Source organism: Pollachius pollachius, assembly GCF_949987615.1.
Source record: "Pollachius pollachius genome assembly, chromosome: 2".
Lineage (NCBI taxonomy): Eukaryota > Metazoa > Chordata > Actinopteri > Gadiformes > Gadidae > Pollachius > Pollachius pollachius.
The window spans coordinates 45,776,662-45,804,161 of record NC_136935.1 but is presented as its reverse complement, the minus strand read 5'-3'; the positions used below and the strand labels follow the sequence as shown (position 1 = coordinate 45,804,161).

At 46.5% G+C, this 27,500-nt stretch overlaps 2 protein-coding genes across 3 annotated transcripts in view; one reads left to right on the top strand and one right to left on the bottom strand.

The window, feature by feature from the left end:
- Positions 1 to 5,352: 5,352 nt before the first annotated feature.
- Positions 5,353 to 7,177, bottom strand: LOC307071460 (fibroblast growth factor 20-like; the record flags this gene model as incomplete). The annotated part of the gene is made up of 3 exons (XM_079730446.1): positions 5,353 to 5,598; positions 5,817 to 5,920; positions 6,826 to 7,177. The coding sequence occupies 3 exons, from the start codon at positions 7,175 to 7,177 to the stop codon at positions 5,353 to 5,355; spliced, it is 702 nt and encodes a 233-aa protein (XP_079586572.1).
- A 6,999-nt stretch (positions 7,178 to 14,176) lies between these two features.
- Positions 14,177 to 27,500, top strand: part of micu3a (mitochondrial calcium uptake family, member 3a) — a gene marked incomplete at both ends in the record, with an annotated part of 17,976 nt that continues 4,652 nt past the window's right edge. Inside the window, 8 exons of one of the 2 annotated variants that reach the window (XM_079730802.1) lie at positions 14,177 to 14,288; positions 16,182 to 16,213; positions 17,174 to 17,252; positions 18,709 to 18,756; positions 18,843 to 18,925; positions 19,382 to 19,453; positions 20,395 to 20,436; positions 23,085 to 23,180. In XM_079730802.1, coding sequence (XP_079586928.1) covers positions 14,177 to 14,288; positions 16,182 to 16,213; positions 17,174 to 17,252; positions 18,709 to 18,756; positions 18,843 to 18,925; positions 19,382 to 19,453; positions 20,395 to 20,436; positions 23,085 to 23,180 — 564 coding nt within the window. Of the gene's footprint in view, positions 14,293 to 16,181; positions 16,214 to 17,173; positions 17,253 to 18,708; positions 18,757 to 18,842; positions 18,926 to 19,381; positions 19,454 to 20,394; positions 20,437 to 23,084; positions 23,181 to 27,500 lie in introns of both variants that reach the window. The other variant, XM_079730801.1, reaches the window with a different exon arrangement.

Sequence of the window (27,500 nt, the reverse complement as noted above, 5' to 3'; positions counted from 1 at the left end):
CAAATACACTGTACTTAATAGTACAACAGATAGACCTCACTAATAAAAAATACTCAGTAGATCAACATATATACTGCAATCCTAGAACAAATGATTATTAATAATTAGACCTTACTATAACTTTGATCCAAAGTGATTCACGTTGGAGGTCACAGGTCATCAAGGTACAGGTGACAAGGAGCAGGTGGGGCTTGATCAAGATGATAGGTGGACTAGGGACACTGGGGACACTGGGGACACTGGGGATTGAACTGAGAACATTCAGCTGGAAACACCAGTGTCAGTACACTAACCGGCCTCTTTAGTTAAGCTTATAACTACTTACTAGTACACAAATACAAATATTAACGTTAGACTAAATGACAGGATGACAGAGAGGGAGACAGAAAGAGGGAGGGACAGGGCATGGGAGAGAAGGAGAGAGAGGGATGGAGAGCAGGAGAGGGAGGGAGAGAGAATGGATCTTGTTAATCCTGTTAGAATTGAACGCAGGAACAGGCTGATCATTCGATCGATAAATGCAGACGTTTCAACAGAACACAGAAGTGGTGGAGCCTTCTGGCCTCATTCATCACACTCACACACACACACACACACCCACACACACACACACACACACAAATACACGCACACACACGCTCACATACACACACACACAAACACACACACACACACACACACAAATACACAAATACATGCACACACATGCTCACACACACACACTCGCGCGCTAACCCACAAATGAATACACGCACACGGACGCACAGGCACATATACGCGCACACACACCCACACACACAGATTGATTTGTGTGTGGGGGTGATGAATTGTGAAAGTCTCATTTGGTTAAAGTCATTACGGACGCCACAAGATGGATAGAGATTAGGAGAGAGGGGGGTGGGATCTAGTGATTGGCAGATCCAAAATTAGTTTTTAGAGATTTGTATTGGGCATATCTATCCCTCTCTCTCTCTATAGAGAGAGAGAAAAACTCATTATCTTCTCTCGATTTAAACCTATTCAAAAAAATGAATTAAACCTTGCAACATAATGTATACATATCTACTGTAATCCCTTTGCTTGTTAGGCTACTTGGCATGCTAGGGTACCTATGGCTATGCTTGGGTACTTAGCATGCTGGAGTACCTAGCATGCTGGTGTGTGTGTGTGTGTGTGTGTGTGTGTGTGTGTGTGTACACGTGCGTTTGTATAACAATATCATCATATAATCTCCCACACATGAATCAAACAGAGAGGGAGAGACAGACAGACAGACAGACGGACGGACAGGGTCACGTGATGGTATCAGGATGAATACATACTGACAGGGTTGATATATGATGACAGGGTGAATATAAAGTGACAGAGTTAAAAGATAAGTGAACCCCTTGTTTTTGCGGTTTGCAGTTTGTAGCCGGAAGGAGCAGACTGCCATTTAACAACTTTATACATTTAGTCCAAAATAACACAGAAATGTTCGCCAGCACTTCTTGAGATCCAAACAGAACTTCTTTCAGCCTAAAGTAGTGATGTTTTGGTTTACTCACCCTTTAATAATTAGTGGCATGGTTAATATACTGTTCCAGAGTTAAAATGTAGTGACAGAGTTAATATGTAGGGACAGAGTTAACTTAGAGTGAAAGGGTGAAGTTATAATGTCAGGGTGAATTTATAGTGACAGGGTGAATATATAGTGACAGTGAATATATAATCACAGTTAAGATAGAGTCACAGGGTGAATATAAAGTGACAGAGTTAATGCATAGTAAATATTTAGTGGTAGGGTGACTGGGTGACAGGGTCAATATCTAGGGTGACTAGCTGACAGGGTGAATATTTAGTGCTAGGGTGACTGGCTGACAGGGTGAGTGTGTTGGTCTCTGAACTCAGCTGACTCTCATCCAAGAGATCAGAGGGAGACAGAGCGTGTGAGCACATGTCCCGGGACATGTATCTGGTGTGTGTTTGTGTGTGTGTGTGTGTGTGTGTGTGTGTGTGTGTGTGTGTGTGTGTGTGTGTGTGTGTGTGTGTGTGTGTGTGTTGAACACCTGTGGGAAATGTGCTCTGTGAAGATGTTTACCAAGATCACTGACTTCTACACCTGTCCAACACACACACAGACACACACAGACACACACATCCTCTGGATTCTGATTGGTTATTCCACAGGAAATGACAAAGGTCACATTTCAAAGGTAAGGAAGGATATTGTTAGATCTTGATTAGATTGAAATATAACGCAACAAATATAACATAATATAGATAAAATATCTATATTATAAAAAAAACGATAAAATATTATTCAAAATTCAAAACTCTGAACTCCTAAAAAAAATGTATATGATATAAAATACATTGATACATCATAATGTAATACAATAGATTTTAATCGGTACACCCAAACGCAGACATGTCTGACTTTCACACACACCTGTCAGACAAGCCTAGAGACAGGAGAACCCCTGGCCCAGCTTCACACACACAGACACACACACACACACACACACACACACACACACACACACACACGGACACACATACAGACACACACACACATGAACACACATGAACACACGCACACACATGCACGCACGCACACACACACACACACACACACACACACACACACACACACACACACACACACACACACACACAGTATTCAAAGACAGAGCTGGCAGGTTGAAGACATTGAACCACCAAACATTATCACAATCTCTCTCTCTTTCCCCCATATGTGGAAATATTGCTGCCAAGACATTATTATGATATTCATTTTGAGGCTGGACCTTGAATGTGCGGATGGCCATGGTGTTGTCTCTGGGTGTGTGGTTGGTCACTCACATTGCTCAGGTCTAATGTTTGTCCAGCATTGCTGGAGATAATATCTAATATCCTTGTGTGTTTATCATTTAACAAATGATAAACACACAAGGATATTAGATATTATCTCCATGTGAGCACTGCTAGCTCCAAGACTAAAATAAAATAGGGTAGATGGAACAGAGCAGCTGTTAGCTTCATGTTTGTGCTGTACGCTCCACGGCTAATTGTTAGCTCCATGTTAGGGCTGTAGGCTAAGATTTAGGGCTAGCTGTTAGCTCCATATTAGTGCTGTAAGCTCCAGGGCTTGCTGTTAGCTCCATGTTAGAGCTGTATGCTTCAGGATTAGCTGTTGGCTCCATGTTAGGGCTGTAAGATCCAGGGCAAGCTGTTAGCTTCATGTTAGTCTTGCAAGGTCCAGGGTTAGCTGTTAGCTCCACGTGAGGGCTGCAAGCTCAAGGGCTAGCTGTTAGATGCATGTTAGTGCTGTAAGCGCCATGTGAGTGCTGTAAGCTCCAAGGCTAGCTGTTAGCTCCATGTTAGAGCTGTATGCTTCAGGATTAGCTGTTGGCTTCATGTTATTGTTGTAAGCTCCATGTTATTGCTGTAAGCTCAAGGACAAGCTGTTAGCTTCCTTTTAGTGCTGTAAGCTCCAGAGCTAACTGTTAGCTCCATGTTATAGCTGTTAGCTATATTACTAGCTGGCTGGCCTAGGGCCTCTTCTCCTGACAGGGCTTTATAATGGAGGGAGCTGGATGAATTTAATGGCTTGTTTCTGGATGTTAGTTAATAGTGGAAGTTGGCCGGATTCAGCTCTGCATGCCAGGGTTTTCCCTCAGAATGTTCTTACAGAACTCTACATGCAGGATCTCGCATTCTCTGTCTCTCTCCCTTTACCACTATCTCTATATCTACCTCACTCCCTCCCTCCCTTTACCATACCCCCCCCCCCCCCGCTGTGTCTCTCTACCTCTCTGCTGCCAAACTGACACCTGGCTGGTTGGTGCCCAGGTAGCAAGGGATGAGTAAGAGAGTGGATGGAGAGAGAGATGGAGGGAAGATAAAGGAGAGGATGAAAGCATGCTAAAACCGCCAGTCACTGGTCTCTCTCTCTCTCTGTCTTGCACTCATTTCACTCTCTCTCCCTCCCCATGTCTCTGTTCTGTTTCCTCTTTCTCTCTGTCTTTCTTTCCCTCTCACTTTCATTCGCTCTCTCAATCTTTCTCTTCCTCTATTGCTCTCTTTCTACGCCCTCTTAATCTCTTAGTCTCTGTCTCTCAATCTATTATTTTACTCCCTCACTAAATTTAAATTCAATGGTGCGTTATTGGCATGAAAATAGACATTTACAGTGCCAAAACAGTTTTAAAAAAGTATTAACAATTCTCTATTCAATAAATATACAATACTCTCTCTCTAACATATATTTATTTCTCCTTCAAACCTCTCTTTAAAACTCTTCCTCTCACAGAGTCGCTCTCATCTCATAATGGTCAACCTACAGTGTGTTTTAATCAATCAATTATTAGCATAAATGTATCTTCTTATACTTGTTGATTGTTTAATTTGAGACAGCTAACAAGGATAACTTATCAGGAGGATAGCTAGCTTCTATCTAGCTAATCAGGAGGTTAGCTAGCTGCTATCTTCCTAACAAGGATAATAGCTTTCCAGCAACCTAATATTCAAGTTTTCTGACCTCAGTCATGCACTAGTCACAAGAAAACTAAGAAAGAGTAAGGACGAATACAGTAGTTCGTGGCTTCTGTTGACTTTTATTATAGCTTACATTATATCTGTAAAAATATATTCTCAAAATAAATAAATATATCAAATAAATATATATCCGGGGGGTGGAGGCAAAATGCATAAATAAGAGCGAGGCGTGACGACAGCTGTGTGCGTCGCAGTGGCGGCCCCATGCGCGTGTCCTGGTCCCAGCAGGTTCCTCCCCTGCAGGGTTTAGTCCCAGAACACAGAATGCTCAGTAGTCCACCTCGACAAGGCTCTTATTCCTCATGCACCTAGTAGAACAGATTCCCCAGGCCAACGTCTGCAGAGGGCTCGGCTGCTGGTGCCCACGGGTGGCCATACCCAGTCCAGTCAGGTCCAACCCGGGGGTTTCTGCAATGGAACCAAGCGGTGAGGTGGGGAGTCCATGGTGGCAGACATCCTTATACCGTGCTGGTCCTCCAACCCCCTGAGCTCTGTCTCCTCTGAGCCTCAGGGCCTTCGTCTTAGAGAACCACGTACCCCACAGAGAGGCTAACCAGAGAGGCTTCCAGCCTCTGGCCAGAGCCTCAGCTACCTGGCTGAAGATGGCCCCAGAAGAGCCGTGCAGACCTGTGTCGGCTCTACTGTCCCGTGCCTTCTGACCCCGGCGCACGCGGTGCGGTGCGCTTGGCTTCATGCTCGGAGTCGCCCCCCAAGACCCAAAGGAACCCAGATGCTAGGTGCTGGGCCTTCAGTTCCCCAGTCCGGTCCTGGTCCCGGCGTGGGGGACGGGGGACGGGGATGGCTGCTCCGGGCTCAGCTCTGACCCAGCAGGCCCGGGTACAGCTCCGGCACCCGGTCCGGGTCCACGGGCCGGGGCAGGAAGTGGGTGAACCTCTGGTGGCGTCGGGAGCGTGTCCCGTCCCGCGGCGAGCCGTCCTTGTTCAGCGCCACGAAGTAGTACGCTCCTCGGTCGCCGTGGCGATAGATGTTGGAGGAGTAGGTGTTGTACCAGTTCTCCTCAAACTGCTCCCTGAACACGCTCTCCGCAGACAGCTTCTTCTGCGGGTGGAGGAGGAGGTGGAGGAGGTGCGTTAGTAGATATCTTTGCATGTGTGTGTGTCTGTGTGTGTGTCCATGCGGGTGTGCATGTGTATACGTGTTTGTGTGTGTCTGTGTGTGTTTGTATGCGTGTGTATATGTGTGTTTGAGCGTGTGTGTGTGTGTGTGTGTGTGTGTGTGTTTGTGTGTGTAAGTGTGTGCAGTGTGTGTGTACTTACAGATCCGTACAGGTGCCCCCTGCTGGTCATAGCGAGGTACAGCCCGCTGTCGACCCCTCTGATGCTGACCAGACCCACGGCCACACTGAGGAACTCCAGGATACCTGCACACGCAAAGACACACCTGGGTTACACACTACACACTATACACACGTACCCACGGTATGAGTTACACACTATACGCACACAGGTTACACAGTACACACACACACACACAAACACACACACACACACACACACACACACACACATACACAGTACACACGCACACACACACACACAGGTTGCACACTGCACACTATACACACACACAGCAAGGTTAGGCACTACACACACACACACCGCACACACACACACACACTTTACACACATACTATACACACATACACACACATTACAAACAAGTTACACAAGGCAAACTATACACACACAAGTTACACACTGCACACTGTTTGCAAACATGAGTTACACACTGCACACTATACACACAGAGCAGAGTTACACACTACACACACAAACACACAGGAGTTACACACTATACACGCACAGGATACAGACACACACACACTATACGGTATAAACAAACAAACACACACACACTATATACACAGACACACAAATACACACACAAACACAGCAGAGTTACACATTATACACACAGCCTCCCACACGCACACTACACGCTCAAACTATTAACAAATAAGGTAATAAGGAAATTGTAAACATAAAATGAATATATTATGTAGCTCCAATATACAGCAGCGTCAAAGAAGTACAGGTTGACAGTGAATATAGGAAAGTGAGAACTGTGTGAACCAGCTGGAGCAGATCGGTTCTGCTGAACTGGTGCTTGGAAAACACTATGCACGTCTTTCCCCGGTGTTACAATAAAATAATTAATAACAATTAAATTATCCGTTCGGATCATTCCTCCTCTCCGTTAAACAGCAACCCCCAAACCACAGAATCTCAATCTGTGCTACATCGAAAAGCTCGGAGATTGACTTACCGAACCTGCTGTGGTCCTTCCTCGTGCCCTGCACGGAGCCGTCGGGGTGGATCTCGAGGTGGAAGCCGGTTCTGCAGTAGAGCTGCCGCCGCCGGAGGATGCCCTTCAGGTGGCTGAGATCCGCGAGGCTCCGGGACAGCCGCTCCGCCGACAACAGCTGCTCGCGCTGCTGCTCGCTCTGCTGCTGCCCCAGCGTGCCCAGTCGTCCGGTACCGGCAGTATTATAGTCCACAGCCCCTGCCGCGGGAAAGATGAAATGGGAGCCGGTAGACGCCGATACGGCACCGGGGGAACCGAAGCTGTTAAGGAAAACGCTGGAGAACCCCCCGAGTTCTGCGGCCGATGCCCCCATCACCGATTACCGATCACCGGCGTACAGTTCCCAGACACCGCTGTGCGTGAGATCCTCCACAAAGCGGCGCGCGACGCTTCCACGGCGAGACGGAGAAAAGTTAACCGCGGAGAAGGTGATGCTTCCCCCCCCGTGCGCTGCGTGTGCGTTTTGCGCAGTCTTGTTCAGGATCTCATGGAAGTGAAATCCAGGGTTATGTTATCCCTCTTCTCCTCTCCTCACCTCCTTATATCTCTCTCTCTCTCTGTGTCTCCCCCCCCTCTCTCTCTTTCGCTCTATCTCTCCACCTCTTCACTCCTCTGTGTGTGTGTGTGTGTGTGTGTGTGTGTGTGTATGTGTGTGTGTGTATGTGTGTGTGTGGTGTGTGTTTTCTCTGCGGGTATCCTGTGCTGCACGCGGCCTCAGTGAGTCAGTGTGTAGTAGGAGTGTGTAGTAGGAGCGTGTAGCTGAGTGTGTTGCCTGTAGCGCAGTGAGTCGGGGGAGTCCCGCGCCACATATATCTGCCACTTCGTATGGAAATGCGTCCCGCGTGCCTTTTTATGCTAATGCTGTCCTCTCCTCATCTTCTCTCCTCCTCCTCTCCCCTCATCATCTCCTCCTCATCTTTCTCTCCTCCGATATAGATCTGTCCTCGTGACGCTGCCGTCTCGCACCTTTGATGTTGCGTGTCACGAGCACCGGTCGTCACCCCTGCTCTCCCGGTTAGCCGGTGCTTGTGTGTGTGTGTGTGTATCTGCTTGTTTTTGTGTGTTCGTGCGTGCGTGTGCATGTTGGTCTCGCGGCTATATTGCCAGCGAGGGATCCCAGATGAATGCTGCTCACGATCGTATACGTGCGCGTATGTGTGAACTTCCCGTGCTCCTGCGCGCGAGCCCGAGCTGGAGTGAGCGGCAGAAAGTGATTTGCTTTACAGCCGCGCGCCCCCCTCGCTCCATAAATGACTCAGGTGTAGCGCGGGAGCGCCCTGCAGGAAAGCCCCCGTTTGCGTAATTTTCACACCCAGATGTTGATTTATTGGTTCTGTTTTATGTAACCCAGCCGCACTTGGGAACACACACACACTCTCACACACACACACACACACACACACACACACCTGTGCAAACGACATCAGTTGACTGTCAATCCTCCCTCCACTGATCTCGCGCGGTGCTTTGAACACACTGTGAGCCCATATATCCTTAATTGTGGTCTTAAAAAACGAATCAAAGAGACAAAGACATCAAAGGCGGGGGATCTTGTAGTAAGGGCCTCGACCAATAACAAGCCGAGCAAGGGGGCTGTTTCTGTGGCCCTCGAAATACCCGAGCACTCCTCGACACGTGGTGCAGAAGCCCCCCAATGGCTCGCGCTAAATTTCCGCGTCGTTAGTGTACACTTCCACACACACTTATTCTAATTGAAGTCGTACTACACACACAACCACAAACATACACACACGGGGCCAGTGTTTGGCCTAGTGACGTCGCTGTTAAATTAATCGCATGAAGAGTGTGTGTGTGTGTGTGTGTGTGTGTGCATGTGTGTCACCTACACGCATACACGCTCGAACGAAACCCAATGGGCTTATGCTCCAACATCTCTCTCACTACGTCCCCATACCTGCTTGGAGCAGAGCTGCGCCTCAAGAATGAAATATTATCCATTCAAATGAACGACCACGCTTTGCCTGTTTATTGGGTCAAGCCGCAGCACGCGCCCCGTGGTTAGTACGGACTCACGCGCGTGTTTATCCCCAGGAGGGCTCGCGTTTTCTCACCATCGATTTAAAGGTGAATGGCATATACGCAGCGCACGCGCTCTCGTTTCAAGAACAGACACACGCACGCGCACACAGCTGCACTCTCCCTCGGGATTTGCCTTGATAAATGAGTTGAAGGTGCGGTGTGAGTGAGTGCGTGCGCGCGTGTGTGTTTGTGGTCGACTATAATTCTTCTAATGTGGAATAGATGAAGGCCTATTGTTTAAGCCGTCCATATACCAAATATACCTCCCGTCCACCCCTTAATTTCTCTCTATCTCTACTTCTCAATCCTCCCAAACAAATTCATGATGTGGTTCATTATTATTCATAAATTGCACACATAACACATAACACTTCTGAAAAACGCTTTGAAATCGATATGAGAAGCCTCGAGGCCTCCAATCCTGATATATCGGCTTTCGATCTCAAGCACAATGAAGACCTCAACTTCAGCGCCGGAGCTCAGCGGTCACCGTGTGAGAGCTCGCGTCACTTGATGAATGGTTCCCGCCGGGGTCCCAGCGGTACAGATGACATAACATACCGCGGGCTTCGTTCAGTGCCCCTTGGACCCACCTCCACCCTGGGGCTCTCTAAAAACCTCTCACCTCCGCCCGCAGGTTTATAGATCTCTCTATCTTCTCCCTCCCTCTCTCTCTTTCTTTCTCTCTCTCCCCCTCCCTCTCTTTCTCCCTCCCTCTCTCTCTCCAACTCCCCCATCTCTAAATTTGGAGAAAGATGATAAACTAATGGAAGGGCGGGATAAGGTTATTAGGGAGTAATTGATTAGATGACCTAAGGGTCACAGGGCGTGACTTTGCATGAAAACAAGGTCGCGACTCAGAATACGAATAAACTTAACGCGCGCGCTCGACATAAGGCACACAGGTGTTGTTGATATTTTTCGATGCTTATGTTAAAAAACAACAGAAGCTATGTTAAAAAACAACAGATGAGTGATTAACGTTTATGCGTTTCGGATGAAAGACGTCAGTTATTGAACAGATTAGGCTAATGGTTGCTTCTATGTTAATCATCCCTTTAATGTGTTGATTTCCATCGCTGGGGATGGATCGTCCCCGTTTCATCTTCAACCTGGGGATCTCGCGCTGACACGACCAGGGAAAGGCCGCTCGCCGTTCCTCCACCGCACAGGCATCAAAGTCCCCAGAAAAGCCCCAGCGAGTTCCCTTCCCACTCAAGAGACTTAAATGGAAGTTAATCTTTCATCTTCGTTCATGTATCGTTTCATATCTACTCTCGATGGGCGTCTTTGATCCAACATGTGCACTATTAACCTGATACAACAACGATCCTATCAAAAGGTGAACGTTGACTGTAGACCACAACCCGTGACGGGGGAGGAGATGTACTTTATGTACTCAATGTGTGCACCAGCATGTCTAATTACAATTTGCATGCCGCGGGAGTGTTTTAAATCAGCGTGCTCGTAGACTGAAATATAACCTCATTTTGAATTTGTTTTGATATAGTTTGCATACGCCAGCAGGTGGTTCTAGCCAGGCAGGCACTGCCTGCTCGACTTCATAACGTAAAGGCCCTGCATGTTTTTTATGTCTAAAAATAAATAAATAACACTCAAACACCCTGCTCATGATTTTGTGTTTATACAGAGTGACGCGGTGGAGAGTGAGAAGTGTTTGTACATCTCGCGATGAAACGCGTGAACGAGTCTCCAGCCTGTACCCTCTCATCCTCATAGCAACCAGCAGCGAGCAACAATGTCTGCCTTCCGCAGAGCGTTGGCCGTGCTGGCCAGCAGGCTGCACCCTCGGTCGCCGTCGAGCAGCGATCTGGTCGGCTGGCCGACTGGCAGGACACGGAGGCGGGCCGCCGGGATGTGTTTGGCGACCGGGGGAGCCATAATGGCGGCATTTTACCTGTACAACGATAAATCAAAATACAAACGCAGCGCCAACCGACTGAGTCGTTTGCTGCCTTCCGTTCCCGCCGTGGCAGCCAAGGAGAAGGTAAGATGTCGGCCCCGCTGCTACAACCCATTAAAAGACAATAGTGCCACGCAGAGAGAAGGGGGGAAGCCTGTTTGCTCAGCGGCAACAGAGCTGACCGTTTCTTGGATGTTGACCTTAAGGGCCTGCAATACGAGGACCTCTCACCCAAGTGTTAAAAAACGAAACACTGTTGATTGAGGAAGAGACCAACCGGAAGATTGGCGAGCGGCGTTTCCTTTCTGCTTTGGATTAGACACACGGAGGGTCCAGTAACTGCGGTTGTTTCTCTGTTTGTTTTTGAGGAGCCGTGTTGTTTTCCTCGCTCTCCACCGAATGAACCCGGCTGTCGAGGGGAAGCTCACTATTTGGCAAGTCGTATTGACTTCTGGCGCGAGAAGGAAAGGCGCTCTCCGCTAGTGGTGGTGCTGAACACACGGTGCATGCGCGCGTCGTTCGGAAAGCACAATTATTATATTTTATATATTTACATATATATATATTGTATCTATTAATCTATATATAAAATACAAATATATTGCCGGAATTTGTTCTTGTGTCCAACTGGCAAACCTTCCACGTTTACATGTTTCTGAAACATCGACATGTACTGTGGTATAAAGTTAGGTGTTAAGTTGAGTTAGTTGGTTACAATTATCAACACAGACCACATTATGCTAATTTTGTAATTTGAAATTACACTACAAAATAGAGGTAAAGAGTAATAACCAGACATAAGAGTTTCTCTTTATAGAGCGGTCTATAAGTAGTATTATCCACTGATAGCAGGACAGGCTTGAAATAATAGAAGAATTATAGACCAGTTTATAATCGTATAGAATAATATATATGTTCTCAAAACGACATCTTACGTGTTGAGGCTTCCTCCAATTAGTCCTCAGAGAGAGAGAGAGAGAGAGAGAGAGAGAGAGAGAGAGAGAGAGAGAGAGAGAGAGAGAGAGAGAGAGAGAGAGAGAGAGAGAGAGAGAGAGAGAGAGAGAGAGAGAGAGAGAGCTTCATTCTGCTCTGTTCTATTGGGAGTATACTGGGAGTCCTTATAGTGGATTTCAGTAGCACAAATCTGTAGCGTTATGGAGGCAGCTCGTTTAGCTGGCTGCTCGGCTATCATCTCCTTCAAGATAAAAGCCCCGCAGTGAAATGGGCATCAAAGCTTTATGAATGGAGAGCTACGCTCATTAGCATATTAGCTGAGCAGCGCAGTTAGCCCCGGAGCCAAACTGGATTACATTTAGAAACCTCTTGGGTGATGATTATACTGCTGCAGCACCACGCTATACTGCAGGAGAGAGCGATGGAGAGAGAGATGGAGAGAAAGATGGAGAGAGGGTTGGAGAGAGAGAGGTGGAGAGAGAGGAGAGAGAGAGGCGAGAGAGAGAGAGAGATTGAGACAGAGATGGACATAGCAATGGAGATAGAGAGGATAGAGAGAGACATAGCATGAGAGAGACAGAGAGAGATAGAAAAGAGAGAGACCAAGAGAGTCAGATAGGGGAGAGAGAGAAGGAAAGAGAGATGTGAAGAGAGAGGATCAAGAGAGGGATTGAGAGAGAGATGGACATAGAAATGGAGACAGAGGATAAAGAGAGACATGAGCGTGAGAGAGACAGAGAGAGAGGTGAGAGAGACCAAGAGAGACATAGACAGGGCGTAAAATAGAGAGAGAGATAGAGGGGGGGGAAAAGGGAAAGGGAGAGAGAGGATAGAAAGGGAGAGAGAAGAGAAGGGAAGAGAGAGAAAGGATAGAAAGGGAGAGAGGGGGAGAATGGGGAAAGGGAGCGAGAGATGCTAATCAATTAGATGAGAGTTCTCTCCACTCTGCGCCAGAGCTACTGCTTCTATTTATAGCCCTCCAAGAGCTGTCGTTTCTTGACATCGTGGATGTCTAACTGCATCGAGGATGAGGTGCACACACACACACACACACACACACACACACACACACACGCCACATGGAATAGTAACATACTTCAGTAAACTAGGACTAAAGAAGGTGATAGATGTAATCGGTATACTTATTAGGAACACGTAGTGCACGATCTATAGGGCCAGGATAGTGCCACTCTGGGCTTTCGGCCGAAGGTTCTGGGTTCCATCCCCCTGGTCGGCAGCCTACCTAGGCGTCCTTCCCAAGCCAGGTGTGTCCCCATAGGTCAAACATTTGTCACCTGTGATGATTACTGACTGTGTGCACCTTTTCCTTCACAATGTCTGCAACCTGTTTTGAATTGTTGGTTTCAGTCCCTGCAAATTGGTTAACCCTTTGCCGAGGCCTGGCAAGGTCCCCTTGGATGAAAGCATCAGCTATATAGTAATTAATAATTACAGTGTAATCGGGCGAGTCAGCGACTATAACGTAAACTACAGGCCGCCACTGGTAATCTGAACAGTAATATGGTCTCCGGAAACAACAAGTCAACGTTACCATAAGTTCAGTTAACACAGCCTCAAGTGCAGTTATTGCAGAAATACACCCAGGAACAACAATTGAACAAGAACAAGGGTACTTTCCGCCATGCGTCCCACTAGATTGTTTCTCTGATTGGCCGTAGGATTTCCTCTGTCAAGGCCAGTTCCTCGCCAGAGGTCCAGGCTGATGCGTCTAGCAAAACAGAATGTTAGGTCACGTGATCAGGATGGTCTCCAGGCTACATCAGCACTGATGCAGCACAGAGACCACTAAGACAAGCTAACACTTTAGCCTCTACACTGTCCTTCTCCATTTATGAGCTCCAGCAGTCAGTTAGCTTACTCGTCTGGCTCATGTTTACTGTTATCAACCAGCGTACACCGCAATCATAAAATTTTCAGATGCCCTTTTTCCAAATACCCACCACTACAAACCAAATTTCCCCTCGCGAACAATAAAGACTATCCTATCCTATCCTATCCTATCCTATCCTATCCATAACATGCTATGTAGTACCCTAACATGCTAAATACCCTAGCATTCTTAGTCCTCTAGCATGCTAAGTATACTAGTATTCTACTATCCTAGAAGGCTAATGGACTTGGGATGCTCGGTACTAGCATGCCATTATCCTTTCATGCTAATTCCACTAGCATTCTAAGTACATAAGCATGTGCAGCAGTGGGAAACAGCCTGCAGTAAAGGATGCTGTCATAGCCCCTGTTAGCCACAGGGCTAACCTGCACACTGCCAATGTATGTGTTGATATGTGTGTGTGTGTGTGTGTGTGTGTGTGTGTGTGTGTGTGTGTGTGTGTGCAGGCTCATCCGTACGACTTTGACGAAGGCGAGGTCCACATGTCGTCCCATGAGCATCGCTTCCGCCTCTTCAGCTCGGTGGAGTTCGAGGGACAGCTGTACATGACGCCGCACAACTTCATCGAGTCGGTCACCATGAGCGAGCCCAGGAGTACGTAGAACCGGACCCTCTAGGCCTGAACCTCTTAAACCTCTTCATCTCACCTAACCCCTACCTGCTCCTGAATGACCTGGCCCTGTACTGTCTAACCCCTACCTGCTCCTGAATGACCTGGCCCTGTACTGTCTAACCCCTACCTGCTCCTGAATGACCTGGCCCTGTACTGTCTAACCCCTACCTGCTCCTGAATGACCTGGCCCTGTACTGTCTAACCCCTACATGCTCCTGAATGACCTGGCCCTGTACTGTCTAACCCCTACCTGCTGCTGAATGACCTGGCCCTGTACTGTCTAACCCCTACCTGCTCCTGAATGACCTGGCCCTGTACTGTCTAACCCCTACCTGCAGCTGAATGACCTGGCCCTGTACTGTCTAACCCCTACCTGCCCCTGAATGACCTGGCCCTGTACTGTCTCACCCCTACCTGCTCCTGAATGACCTGGCCCTGGCCCTGTACTGTCTAACCCCTACCTGCTCCTGAATGACCTGGCCCTGTACTGTCTAACCCCTACCTGCTCCTGAATGACCTGGCCCTGTACTGTCTAACCCCTACCTATTCCTAAACTACCTGTCTCTCTACTATCTAACCTCTACGTACTCCTTAATGACACATATTTGAACTCACTGTCAAACCCCCACCTGGTCCTTAGTAACCTGAACTCACAGAAAAAATAAAGAGTTCAATGTTTGACGAGACCCACAGTCCAAACTAGGATAACTGGTCGGTTGAGATCAGAGGGTGTAGTCTAATCGAACTAAATCAGGGACTTAGTATTGTTTACGGCTGTGATTACATTCTGCTTCAATTAGAGCCACCCTTATAGGCGGTGGTGGGCCCTGATGGGCACTCTAGGTTGATGCATCACTGTGAGGCGATTTGGAGAGCTCTCTCTGTCTATTCTCTCTCTGTCTATTCTCTCTCTGTCTATTCTCACTCTCTCTCTCTCTCTCTCTCTCTCTGTCTATTCTCTGTCTATTCTCTCTCTCTCTCTGTCTATTCTCTCTCTCGCTCTCGCTCTCTCTCTCTCTCTCTCTCTCTCTTTCTCTCTCTCTGTCAGCGCCTGTAGCCCCAGATTACTCTGAACTGAAGCAGATGCCTTCCCAGCATTTGTTTAGTCTGAGGTTAATGTTAGTCAGACATTCACACGCACACTAATACACACACACACACACACACACACACACACACACACACACACACACACACACACACACGTGCCTTTGATCACATTCCATTGACCAACATTAACCATGTCCCTAACTAGTAAAAGCTAACCTGAAGACCTCATCTGTAAACGGCAATTCTGTTTTTCCATTGACAATACTGTCAAGCGTCCTGTTACACACACACAGACATAAAGACACGCAGGCACACACACACACACAGACACGCACGCACACACAAACATGCACATACACACACGTGCGCGTGTGTGCGTACATGTGTGTAACAGGATGGGTGTGTGTGTATGTGTGTGCAGGCGGTGCACCTGTGTGTGCTGGTGTTTACATCCCAGTAGTACTCCCTGACATGTGATACAGCCACACACTGTCCTCTAATGCCTTCTTTGAAGTCCGCTTGGATGAGCAGAACCCCCCTCACCCCCGCTTCCTACAGCCACACACGGGAGGGGCCCTTAAGATGGAACAAATGGGCCCTTAATGATGACAGTATATATACACTGTCCTGTGTGTGTGTGTGTGTGTGTGTGTGTGTGTGTGTGTGTGTGTGTGTGTGTGTGTGTGTGTGTGTGTGTGTGTGTGTGTGTGTGTGTGTGTGTGTGTGTGCGTTTGATGGTATCTCAACAAGCCCACCCAAACGCTCTTCTCCTCTCTTCTTCTCTTCTCCTCCTCCTCCTGCTGCCTTTGTTGTGTCGTTCTCAGACAGCAGGGCCTGGCGCTCACTGACCAAGCAGGTAGGAACACGTCCCCCCCCCCCCCCTCTGTCTCTCTCTCTCGCCCTCTCTCCCTCCCTCCCTCCCTCCCTCTCCCTCTCTCTCTCTCTCCCTCCCTCTCTCTCTCTCTCTCTCTCTCGCACTGTCCCTCTCTCTCTTTCTCTTTCTCCCTCTCACGCTCTCTCTGTCTCTGTCTCTGTCTCTCTCCCTCGCTCTCTCTGTCTCTGTCTCTGTCTCTCTCCCTCTCCTTTCTCGCCTTCTCTCAACCTCTCTTCCTCTCTTGCTCCCCTCAGTCTATCTCTCTCTCTGATGCCTGTCTGTCTGCCTGTCTTTCTGTCTGTCTCTGCCTCTGTCTCTTGCTCGCTGTCTACGTCTATTTTGTTCCCTCTTGTATTTCCTTTCTTTAGGTCATCTCTGTAGAGACACAGAGTTACACATTCTTCTAGCTAAGGTTGTCGTTGATTGAATAAAGCAAGTATAAATGTAGGTATAAAGTAAAGTAACTATTAAACAATCGACCCACAGCTCACTTGGTCTGAGACAGTATGCTGACCCCTACTGGCCTGTTTGACCACAGCATAGACGGCGCACTGATATATACCTCCATTTATAACAATAGGTTAGCATAGCGGCGAGCTTTCTGATAGATGCCTTCATTTTTATACGTTAGTTTAGCAGCTAGCTCTCTGCTATACACCTTTATATATATATATATATATATATATATGTTGGCCGTAGAGACGCAATTCGCAAAACTCGAAATACTAAATTCTGACTTCATTGTGTGATTGTGTGTGTCTTTGTCTGCGTGTGTGTGTGTCTGTGTCTGTGTCTGCGTGCGCGTGTCTGTGTCTGTGCGTCTGTGTCTGTGTCTGACTGTGTCTGCGTGTGCGTCTGTCTGTCTGTTTCTGTCTGCGTCTGCGTCTGCGTGTGTGTGTGTGTGTGTGTGTGTGTGTGTGTGTGTGTGTGTGTGTGTGCCAGGAGCTGGAGAAGACTCTGTCAGACACTCCGCCGGTATGGAGGGGAACCTCCAAGCTGTTCCGCAACCTGAGGGAGCGAGGTAGGCAACACGCAAACACCTGTCCAGTCCTCCTCCCCTCCTGGGTCTGGGTCTGGGGTTATGTAGCGCTTGTGTACCTCATTTGGTGCGGTTGTGTTGAGTATGTTAAGGATTTGTGTCCAAAGTCTACTTTTTAGTGCGTGTGCGTGTGTCTGTCTGTCTGTTGTTCTGTGTGTTATAGAACAGATTGAGTGAGATGAGGATGAGAGAGAGAGCAAGAAAGAGGTAGAAAGATAGGGAGAGAGCGTGTAAGACTATAAGAGATTGGAGGATTGGATATCTGTGAAAAAACTGTACACACCATTATTTAAATATCATTGGCGCCATATTGCTTAGAGCAGACAAACACACAAAGAAACACAAAGACAGATAAACATACGTGCACACAAACACGCACACAGAAAGAAATAATAGAATATATCGAGTCCAATATTTGTGTGTTTGTGTGTGAGTTTGTGTGTGTGCGTGCGCGTGTTTGTGTGTGTTTGCGTGGTGATGTAAGGGAATGCTCTGTGTGTCATGGTGTGTGTTGACAGTTGAAATCCTTGGATTACTGTCGTGGCGACAGAGAAGACTGCGAGAGATGAACGCCACACATAGGAATGCACCTGGTGTGTGTGTGTGTGTGTGTGTCTGTGTGTGTGTGTGTGTGTGTGTGTGTGTGTGTGTGTGTGCGTGTGTCTGTCTGTTTTCCATTGACAGTCCAATGCAACTTTTAGTTGCTAGTTTGAAAGGAACCCGTACGACCTTCATCAATGCTCTGAGGTCATTGGCTCCATGTGATGACATCATGACCTCACAGAGGATGCAGTCATACACAAGGAATGCAACATGCCTTACGTCATCCTAATATAATTACTAATAGCCATGGTAAAATAATTGTTAAGAGTTATCCAGAACACTTTGTTAATCCTGAGATAATTTGTAGTAAAGGCAAAGTATTATTATTATTAGTCATGGTAGTAGTAGAAGTAGTTAAAATAATCATATTTGAATAAGTAATAGTATTGGTCATTTGATGCTAATAATAGTCAGAGAACCAGACAGAAAGCAAAACACATGCACACACTTGGACTGTGAACAGATTGTGTGTGTGTGTGTGTGTGTGTGTGTGTATGTGTCTGTCTGTGTGTGTGCATGCATGTGTGTATTTGCTTGTGTGTGTTTGTGTGTATATGTATGTACGTGGGAAAGTTTGTGTGTATGTATGTGTGTCAGTGTGTGTGTGTCATTGTGTGGGTGTACTTATGTAAATGTTTTTGTGTTTGTGGTTATGTATGTATGTATGTGTTTGTGTGTGTGTATGTGTGTCTGTGTGTGTCTGTGTGTGTGTGTGTGTGTGTGTGTGTGTGTGTGTGTGTGTTTGTGTCTGTCTGTGTGTGTGTGTGTGTGTGTGTGTGTGTGTGTGCGCGTGCGGTCTATATCATATACAGTGCTTTCTCCCTGCCGTCTGCAGGTATCATCGCATACACAGAATACCTCTTCCTCCTGTGTATCCTCACCAGTAAGTCCCTTCACAAAGACAATACAGTTAAATAATAAAGTAAGGAAAAACAAGAAGTTAAATATTCTTTGTGTGTGTGTTTCCAGAGCCTCATGCTGGCTTTAAGATTGCCTTCAACATGTTTGACGCCGACGGCAACCAGATGGTGGACAAGAGAGAGTTCCTAGTGGTGAGTCTGTGGTACTGCGCCTCGGATTGCATTCACACACCCATCAGGGGCTTTCACACTAGGCTGGCTCAAATCAACCCTGGGCTTAGAAAGGTTAGCTCTTTACTTAACCCTGGGCTAAGAAATGTTAACTCTTTGTTGAACCCTGGGCTAAGAGGGGTTAACTCTAGGCTAAGAATCTCTTCACACTCTTTTTAAGAAGGGTAGCACTGACTCTGCTCAGTGCTACCCTTTTGCTGGAATTTTTTTTGCTGGAAATCTAGAAAAGTTCTCACCGCTATTAAACCTGAAATACTAAGAGCTTCTGTCCTGCTTTTGATCATTCTGTCTTTCAATAATTGTATATTTCAATCGTTCTATTCTATCATATTATTCTATTTTTATTCTATATTCTATTGTTTTTTCATTCAATTCTGTCGTTCTATTATTCTATCATTCTCCTCCGCTTGTCTTCAGCTCCAGGAGATCTTTCGTAAGAAGAACGAGAAGAGAGGAAGGAAAGGAGATGTTGACAAGTCAGCCCAGTTGGTACGATCAAGACACACACACATACACATATCAGCACACACACACACACACACACACACACACACACACACATTCACACACACACACACACACACACACACACACACTTCCTGTCAGTGCCTGTGTGGGTTTCCTGGTGAACGAGACCCTGGTCTGCTGTCTCTCTGGTCCGCCTAAGGTTCCTCTGGTGGGATGCACCTTTCAATGGAAGCTCTAGACAACATTAGATTTGATATGTATGACTTGATTAGATTACGTTATATTCGATTTTATTATATTAGATTAGATCAGATTCCATCACACTATATCAGATTAGATTAGATTATGTTGTATTAAATTATATTGTGTCAGGTCAATTTATATTATATTATATTATATTGCAATATATCAGATTCTATGTATATATATTTCATTATGTTACCTAATATTAGATTACATTATATTATGTTACATTGCACTGGATTTAATTTGATAATGTTATATTCAATTTGATTAGATCACGCTAGTTTAGATAAGATTAGATTAGGTTAGGTTAGGTTCGATTTAATTAGGTTAGAATCGAGCACACTTTTGTTCCATAATAAAGAGAAGGAATTGCATCCTTTAGAACAGAATGTTTCCTGCATGTACTAACATGTCTCCCTGTTTCCTCCCCATCTCCTCTCTGCATGCTCTCTCTCTCCTCTCCTCTGCATAATATCTCTCCTCTCTCTCTCTCTCTCTCTCTCTCTCTCTCTCTCTCTCTCTCTCTCTCCTCTGCATAATATCTCTCTCTCTCTCTCTCTCTCTCTCTCTCTCTCTCTCTCTCTCCCTCTCTCTCTTTCTCTCTCTCTCTTCCCTCTGCATGATATCTCTCCCTCTCTGCCTCTCTCTCTCTCTCTCTCTCTCTCTCTCTTTCTCTCTGTGCTGTTTCTATGTCTCTCTCTCTCTCCATGTATCAGAGTATGCAGCTCTATGGATATCATGTCGCTCCTATCAACAGCGTATGTATCAGCCCTCCCTCCCCTTCTCCCACCCGATCACTATGGACAACCATTCTGTGTGTGTGTGTGTGTTTGTGTTGACTAATTCAATTGTCCAATTGAATACGTATATCCAACAATGCAACGGTATTGTAAATGCTAATGAAAATATTAACGCTAATGTTCACCTTAGTCTCCTCTGATTAAGCTTTAAGCTAGATTTAGCTAGTTGAATACCAAACTACAACCACCACTAAGCCATCCTGGAAGCAATCATGGGAGCCAGTAAACATTCACAGACCTTCTCTATATCAACCTGTAGTTCTTTATCGTTAGCCTGAGATCTGAGCTGTGAGCCTGAGAACGTCCTCACATCACTCAGGCTGCATGGGTTAGTTGTTGAGATGGAGAGGAGCACCCAGCATCTGAAGGCTCTGGCGGATGGAGGGATGAATAGAGAGACCATAGAGGATGGAAGATGAATAGAGAGAGGATGGAGGGATTAATAGAGAGAGCCTAGAGGATGGAGGGATGAATAGAGAGCATAGAGGATGGAGGGATGAATAGAGAGAGGATGGAGGGATGAATAGAGAGCATAGAGGATGGAGGGATTAGTAGAGAGAGCCTAGAGGATGGAGGGATGAATAGAGAGCATAGAGGATGGAGGGATGAATAGAGAGAGGATGGAGGGATGAATAGAGAGCATAGAGGATGGAGGGATGAATAGAGAGCATAGAGGATGGAGGGATGAATAGAGAGCATAGAGGATGGAGGGATTAATAGAGTGTAGAGGATGGAGAAATGAATAGAGAAAGCATAGAGGATAGCTGGATAAATAGAGAGGATGAAGTGATGAAAAGAGAGAGCAAACAGAGGGCCACTTAACGACATTGAAGGTCAGGTGAAATTAACTCTTAAAAAGAGATTGAATGAAACATGCGCGACGTCACACGCTGTAAACAGAACCAGACGTTTTGGGCCTTTTAAGGGCGTGTGTGTGTGTGTGCATGTCATCTCTCTGGGCTCTCTCTGTATGTGTATGGTACTGGGTCAGTACTGGGACCAGAGACACCAGCTGTCTGTATGGATGCAGTCTTCACAGTATGGACATACCATAATATATCTGGTGCCATGGTGACTCAGATCAAAGAAGTCTGTCTACTCTCTGTGTTTGGACTAAAAGCCACTCTCTCACTTAGACACACATCTTTATACACACATGTACACAGACTCACACACACACACACACACACACACACACACACACAAACACAGACACACAGACTCAAAGAAATACACACATACACCAATGCACACACACACACACACACACTTTTTGTATGTGTTTGTTTTAAAGTGTGTGTGAGTGTGTGTGTGTGTGTGTGTGTGAGAGAGAGAGAGTGAGAGAGAGAGAGGTGGGTAGAGAGGGTTTTGTTGGTGTCAGTTCTGTGATGGATGGATTCTTTGTTCAGAGATACGCAAGGTCATGTCAAAATGGCCACTGCTCCCTAGAGAGTGGAGAGAGACAGAGAGAGAGAGAGAGAGAGAGAGAGAGAGAGATAGAGAGAGAGAGAGAGAGAGAGAGAGAGAGAGAGAGACACTAGGTGGGTGGTCAGTCAGTTACTCCTGTGGGAACTGTAAGTCTCTAAAAAGGATGTTCAATCCAGATCAGTATCTCCTGGGACCCTGGCTGGCAGCCACGACCAGTCTTACATTAAGGTGAGCTTTAAAACCAACTGTTTACGTTGCTCCATATCTCCAAGGATATCTGGCCCCTTCTGCGAGCACAGGAAGCCCGTAGTATCCCGACTCATCTCCATGTTTCAAAGTTATTAAAGTCACGTTAGCCGTTGGAGAACCTGTTTGACACAGGTGTAATTACAGCGGCTGGACACAGAATTAAATAATTTCATCTTGAAATGCTGCCAGTTAACGGCCTTTCGAGATGCAAGCCTTTTGTCTGTGACGGTTTCCTGGTGTTGCCCTGGGACAATATGCTGTCTTTTATTTTGAAGGAAACAAACCTTTTATTCCTCAATCATCTGTCAGCCCTTCCCCCTCCACCCTGACTCCTCCCCCAACTTCCTGTTGACGCTAACCATTATCCTGAGCTAGGGCCTTCCACGATCTGCTCCACCTCCTTACAACTGGCCATTCAGCTGATACTAGGGGTACTCTTACAGAGAAGCTTGTATGACTATACTTTAGATTAGTTTTAAGGTTGTAAAACTGTTTCCCATTTCATAATGATTATAATCAACCCTGAACAGAATGTCAAACACAGTATCACCAGATTCATGTGTGGAACATTAATAAAATGACAGGTTGTAGGAAGAGCAGACAAGCTCAGACAAATACCTGCTGTAAAACTGCTGAGCAGACCGAAGATAACTGTGAACTCCACCTCTAAATTCATCCAAGTTCCCTGACTGGTCGGGAGGTGAGATTATAGGGGAGGAGACTAGGAATGGAGGTGACATCGTAGTGGAGGTGACATCGAAGGGGAGGTGACCAGGAAGGAAGGTGACATCGAAGGGGAGGTGACCAGGAAGGAAGGGGACATCGAAGGGGAGGCGACTTGGAGGGTAGTGGACTAAGAGGGAGGGGACATCGGATTGGAGGTAACTAGGAGGTGTACTGACCCCCTCCCTGCTTCGCCGCTCCTACAGGTGTTAAAAAAAGACAGTGAGGAGTTTGTGGCGCGGAGTTACTGGGACATCCTGCGACGATGCGCAAGTCAAGCTCTCTTTTCTGACCTGGCGGAGGTACACTGACTCATCTGGCTCTGTCCATCCCTCACTCATCCCTCCATCCCTCCCTCATCCCTCCATCCCTCCCTCATCCCTCCATCTCTCCCTCATCCCTCCCCCATCCCTCCATCCCTCCCTCCCTCATTCCTCGCTCATCCCTCCTTCAGTCCTCTTTCCATCCCTCCCTCATCCCTCCATCCTTCCTCCATTCCTTCTTTCTTTCCATCTATTATCCAGCCGTCAATATCTTGTATATTTTCTGTTCTCTTTAAGCTCCACAGTTAAACTAACGGCTGCCTCCTCCCTCTCACCTTTAACCTCTCACCTGTACCCCTGACTTCCTTTCTAATTGCCTTGTTAGACGTAAGGACATTGGTCGAGCTAAACAAGATGGCTGAAAATTAAACAACAAACCAATACTGCTGCACTGTATTTTCTAACCCGGGTCTTTAGAAAATGGGATTAAGGAAGTTTGTTTTTAATCTCGACCTCAACATGCATCTTGTTTCTCGATTCCTTCTTAATTTGAGAAAAAGCCTTCACCTTTAACTAATGTGACACAACTTGTTACACCTCATCTAGTTCTCCTCTCTTCTTGTTTTCTGGTATTCCTGGCTGTAGTTGTATGTTGTCTTTGTGGAGTGACAGTATATTTGTGCCGGCTGGTAGATGTTTAACCGTTGAAGTTTTCCTAAGTCTGGTAAATGTTTAAATGTTTGTGTTTTGTGTAGTGTGTGTTTTCTCGCCGTGCTGCTGTATGTCTGCCTGTGTCTGAAGGTGGTGAAGATGGGGCAATGGTGCTCAGGTCATCCTAATGCCAGAGGACACCTACCCCTTCAGCCAACACACATAGAACCCCTATGACACTCAGGCCTCCACTGCTTCTGAGGCCAAGCATGTGAGGACCCAGTTGGTCCAGCGTTGATGGTCTGATCGTTCTCAGCCTCACTTCAGTGGCTTTAGATGAAACCCTCTGCTGAATAAATAAATGTGAGAATGTGAAAGACCTGATGCCAAAGCTAACAGCTGGTGGATAGTCCGGGAAAGGAGCATGATGCTCAGCTGTAGGGAAGCTAAGTGCAGCTTGCTGGCTATCTGCCACAGAACATCTAGCTTGAAGGTACAGGTTGTGATTATAACAGATGAGGCTAACACGCGGCTAGCAGGCTAGTTGTGTAATGACAGGCCGTGGGCAGGGTGAAGCGGGCTAGCTAATAGCAGCGGAAGCCACGGTGAGGGTAATGATAGCGTGCGCTAATGGTTCTGACCTCGTGTTTACACCCCGCCCAGCCTTTCATGTCCCAGGATGTCTGACAGGGTGGACAGCCAATCGGAGGACAGGGAGGGAGCAGGGTTGGGGGGGAGGGGTACATTTTATTAGATCTACTTTATTGGCCCTGAGGGAAGTATATAATAATCATTATTAACCCTAATAAATATTAATGATTTGGACTCTGAAATGGCGATAGATGCACTTTGGCTTAACATCTCCTTAGAGTGATGTCAGCAACAATAACATAAATCATTGGCATAGAAAACACAATTATTATGATTATAATTATGCTATTATTATGTTTTTATTATTTAATAATAATTCAGCGTCAGTAGAGGAGGTATATTCAATGTGATATGTGTTTGTTTTGAAGACGCTTGAATCCAGAGTGACTTGTGAGACGTGGTATTCAGGAGCAGCTAGGGGTTAGCACATCTTGCCCTAGGGTGTATTAGTAGACTGTGGACGTCAGGGATTGAACCCAGAACCTTTTAACTGTGAGTCACCCTGTGTGCCAGACAGAAAGACAGACAGAGAGAGCAAGAGAGAGAGAGAGAGAGAGATGAGGGGAAACAGAAAGGAAAGGAGAGACAGATGGGAGGGGGGTTATGTGTTTCCTTGGAGGTGTGGCTGACTTACTCAACTGAACACCTCTGATAACAACTTCCTCCCCTTACTCACCCAGAGAGGGAGGGCCTTGAGTGTTTACATCAAGTGATCACAGCTTTTACCGTCAGTTTCAAGAACAAAGCCCAACATCTCTCTCTCCCCCTCCACCTCTCTCTCGCTCTCTCTCTCTCTCTCTCTCTCTCTCTCTCTCTCTCTCTCTCTCTCTCCCTCTCTCTCTCTCTCTGTCTCCCTTCCCTCTCTCTCTCTCTCTCTCTCTCTCTCTCTCTCTGTCTCTCTCTCTCTCTCTCTCTCTCTCTCTCTCAATCACACAAACACAGAAAAGACAGGTGTCGTTATGTGGGCGTGGCCGCCAGTATGTCGTCATGGTGACAGTTAGCTCATGCCAGATTTCCTGGACTTCGTTATTGTGCAAACACAGAAAAACAACTTGACATGTTTTGGTTGATCTTCTCATTCATCCCAGGTACCCAGACCCTAATGCCTGGCCTGATGTCCGGTACAGCCGACCACTGTCTTTACACAAGTACACGAAATATATCTATATACACGGCATGTGTAGATATAGATCTATAGATATAGGTATGGATCTTTATCTATATATACGTCCGTGTATGTAAACATCAATTACAGACGGATGAGATGGGCATTATACATTATATACTACATTGTTGTAACAATACATTAGGCTACTAAACTATACCCGATGCAAAGAGACATTCTCATACATTCTATACTAACTAAAGGAGTTGAGAGAACAGTAGAGAGCAGGTTTAGTGACTTCACTCCCAGCCACAAGGTAATGGGTTGGAGTCCCAACGTCCACAGTCTACCTGTAGGCGTCATTGAGCCAGATGCCGCAGGAGAGGTGACACCACCTGAGCTCGGTGTAGATGTCTGAAACGCCAGTGTGTCATAAGAGAGAGAGAGTCGCGTGTCGCTTTGAACCGAGCTTAAACCCTCAAAATGTCTTGTTTGTTTCTTGATGACGAGACCTGTAGGGGTGACGGTTGATAAACACAGGGGCAGGCCGGTGATTCACAGCCCCGCTCTGGATGTTTTGAGGTGGGCTAGCAGACGTTAGAGCGGGGCTAGACAGCAGTAATGATAATATCAGTTCATTATTGTGGTTGACCTGTTCTGCTCTAGGATAAATAGCTCTATGATCTACGATGCTTCAGTCATGGCGATCTCTAAGCTGTCCACTACACCATTCTGTACTCTCTATTCTATATACAACACACTATACTTTCTACCATACTACACTTTTATATCGTCTATTTATTACACTATACCTTCTATACTCTACTACACTATTACATATTATGCATACCAAACTATACCTTCAATATACTTTAAATACTACACTCTTCATGCTACACTATTTAATACGTATCCATGTAGACGGTTGTTGAAACATTAAGGACCCTAGCGCACACCAGTCTATTAGCCCGGCGCTTTGACATCTATAGAGATGTCCTTGGGTACACACACACACACACACACACACACACACACACACACACACACACACACACACACACACACACACTCATTGGACTTCAGGTGACCAAACTTTTAACAACAGCGCATGTTGTTTAACGGTCTTCCTCTCCATCTCCCCCCTCTTCCTCGTCTTCACTGTAACGTTCTCATCTTCTCTGGTCTTTCTCTTCTCTCACCAACGTAGGATTATAACCTGGAGGTAGAATACGTATGGCATCATGCTGGTTATGATTATGAAGATGATGTCATGGGATTTAGCCCCACCCAGTGCTGATCCTGGCATGGCGCGGGGTTGGATGATGAGTTTGGTGGGGCGTGGCTTGGCAGGTGCTTGGGGCTGATCACGCCAGTACACACCTCTTTCTGGGATGTATACACGCACACACGTGCACTCACGGCCATGTCAGTGTGTTTGGGTGCGTGCGGAACACACACACACATTTGTGCGCGCATCCAAACATACAAACACATGCGCACACACTCTGTTAAGACAAGGCTCCCTCCTATTGAAAAGATGGGGTGCGTGAACCAAAAGCTATGTCATCACGGCCAAACTGGGATTTTTCACACTGCGCTTCCTCATCAACGTTACGTGGAAACAGCGACTAACTGCCATGGCCGTGCGTGGGCTGTCCGAACACAAACAGTGCTTAACGGGGCAGCTATACTTTATAGATGATATATATATCTAATGATCTATATATATATTTATATATATATATATATATATATATATATATTCAGTGCTGAGTTTATCCTGGCCTGCTGATTGGCTGCGCTAAGTGTTGTGAAGCCGAGCCACCAAAGCATGCCATGTGTTTCACTGTGCGTTGCTGTTTGTGTGTGTGTTTGTGTCAGTGTGTCGCTGTGTGTGTTTGGGTCTGTGTGTCGCTGTCTGTGTTTACGTGTGTCAGTTTGTTTGTTTGTGT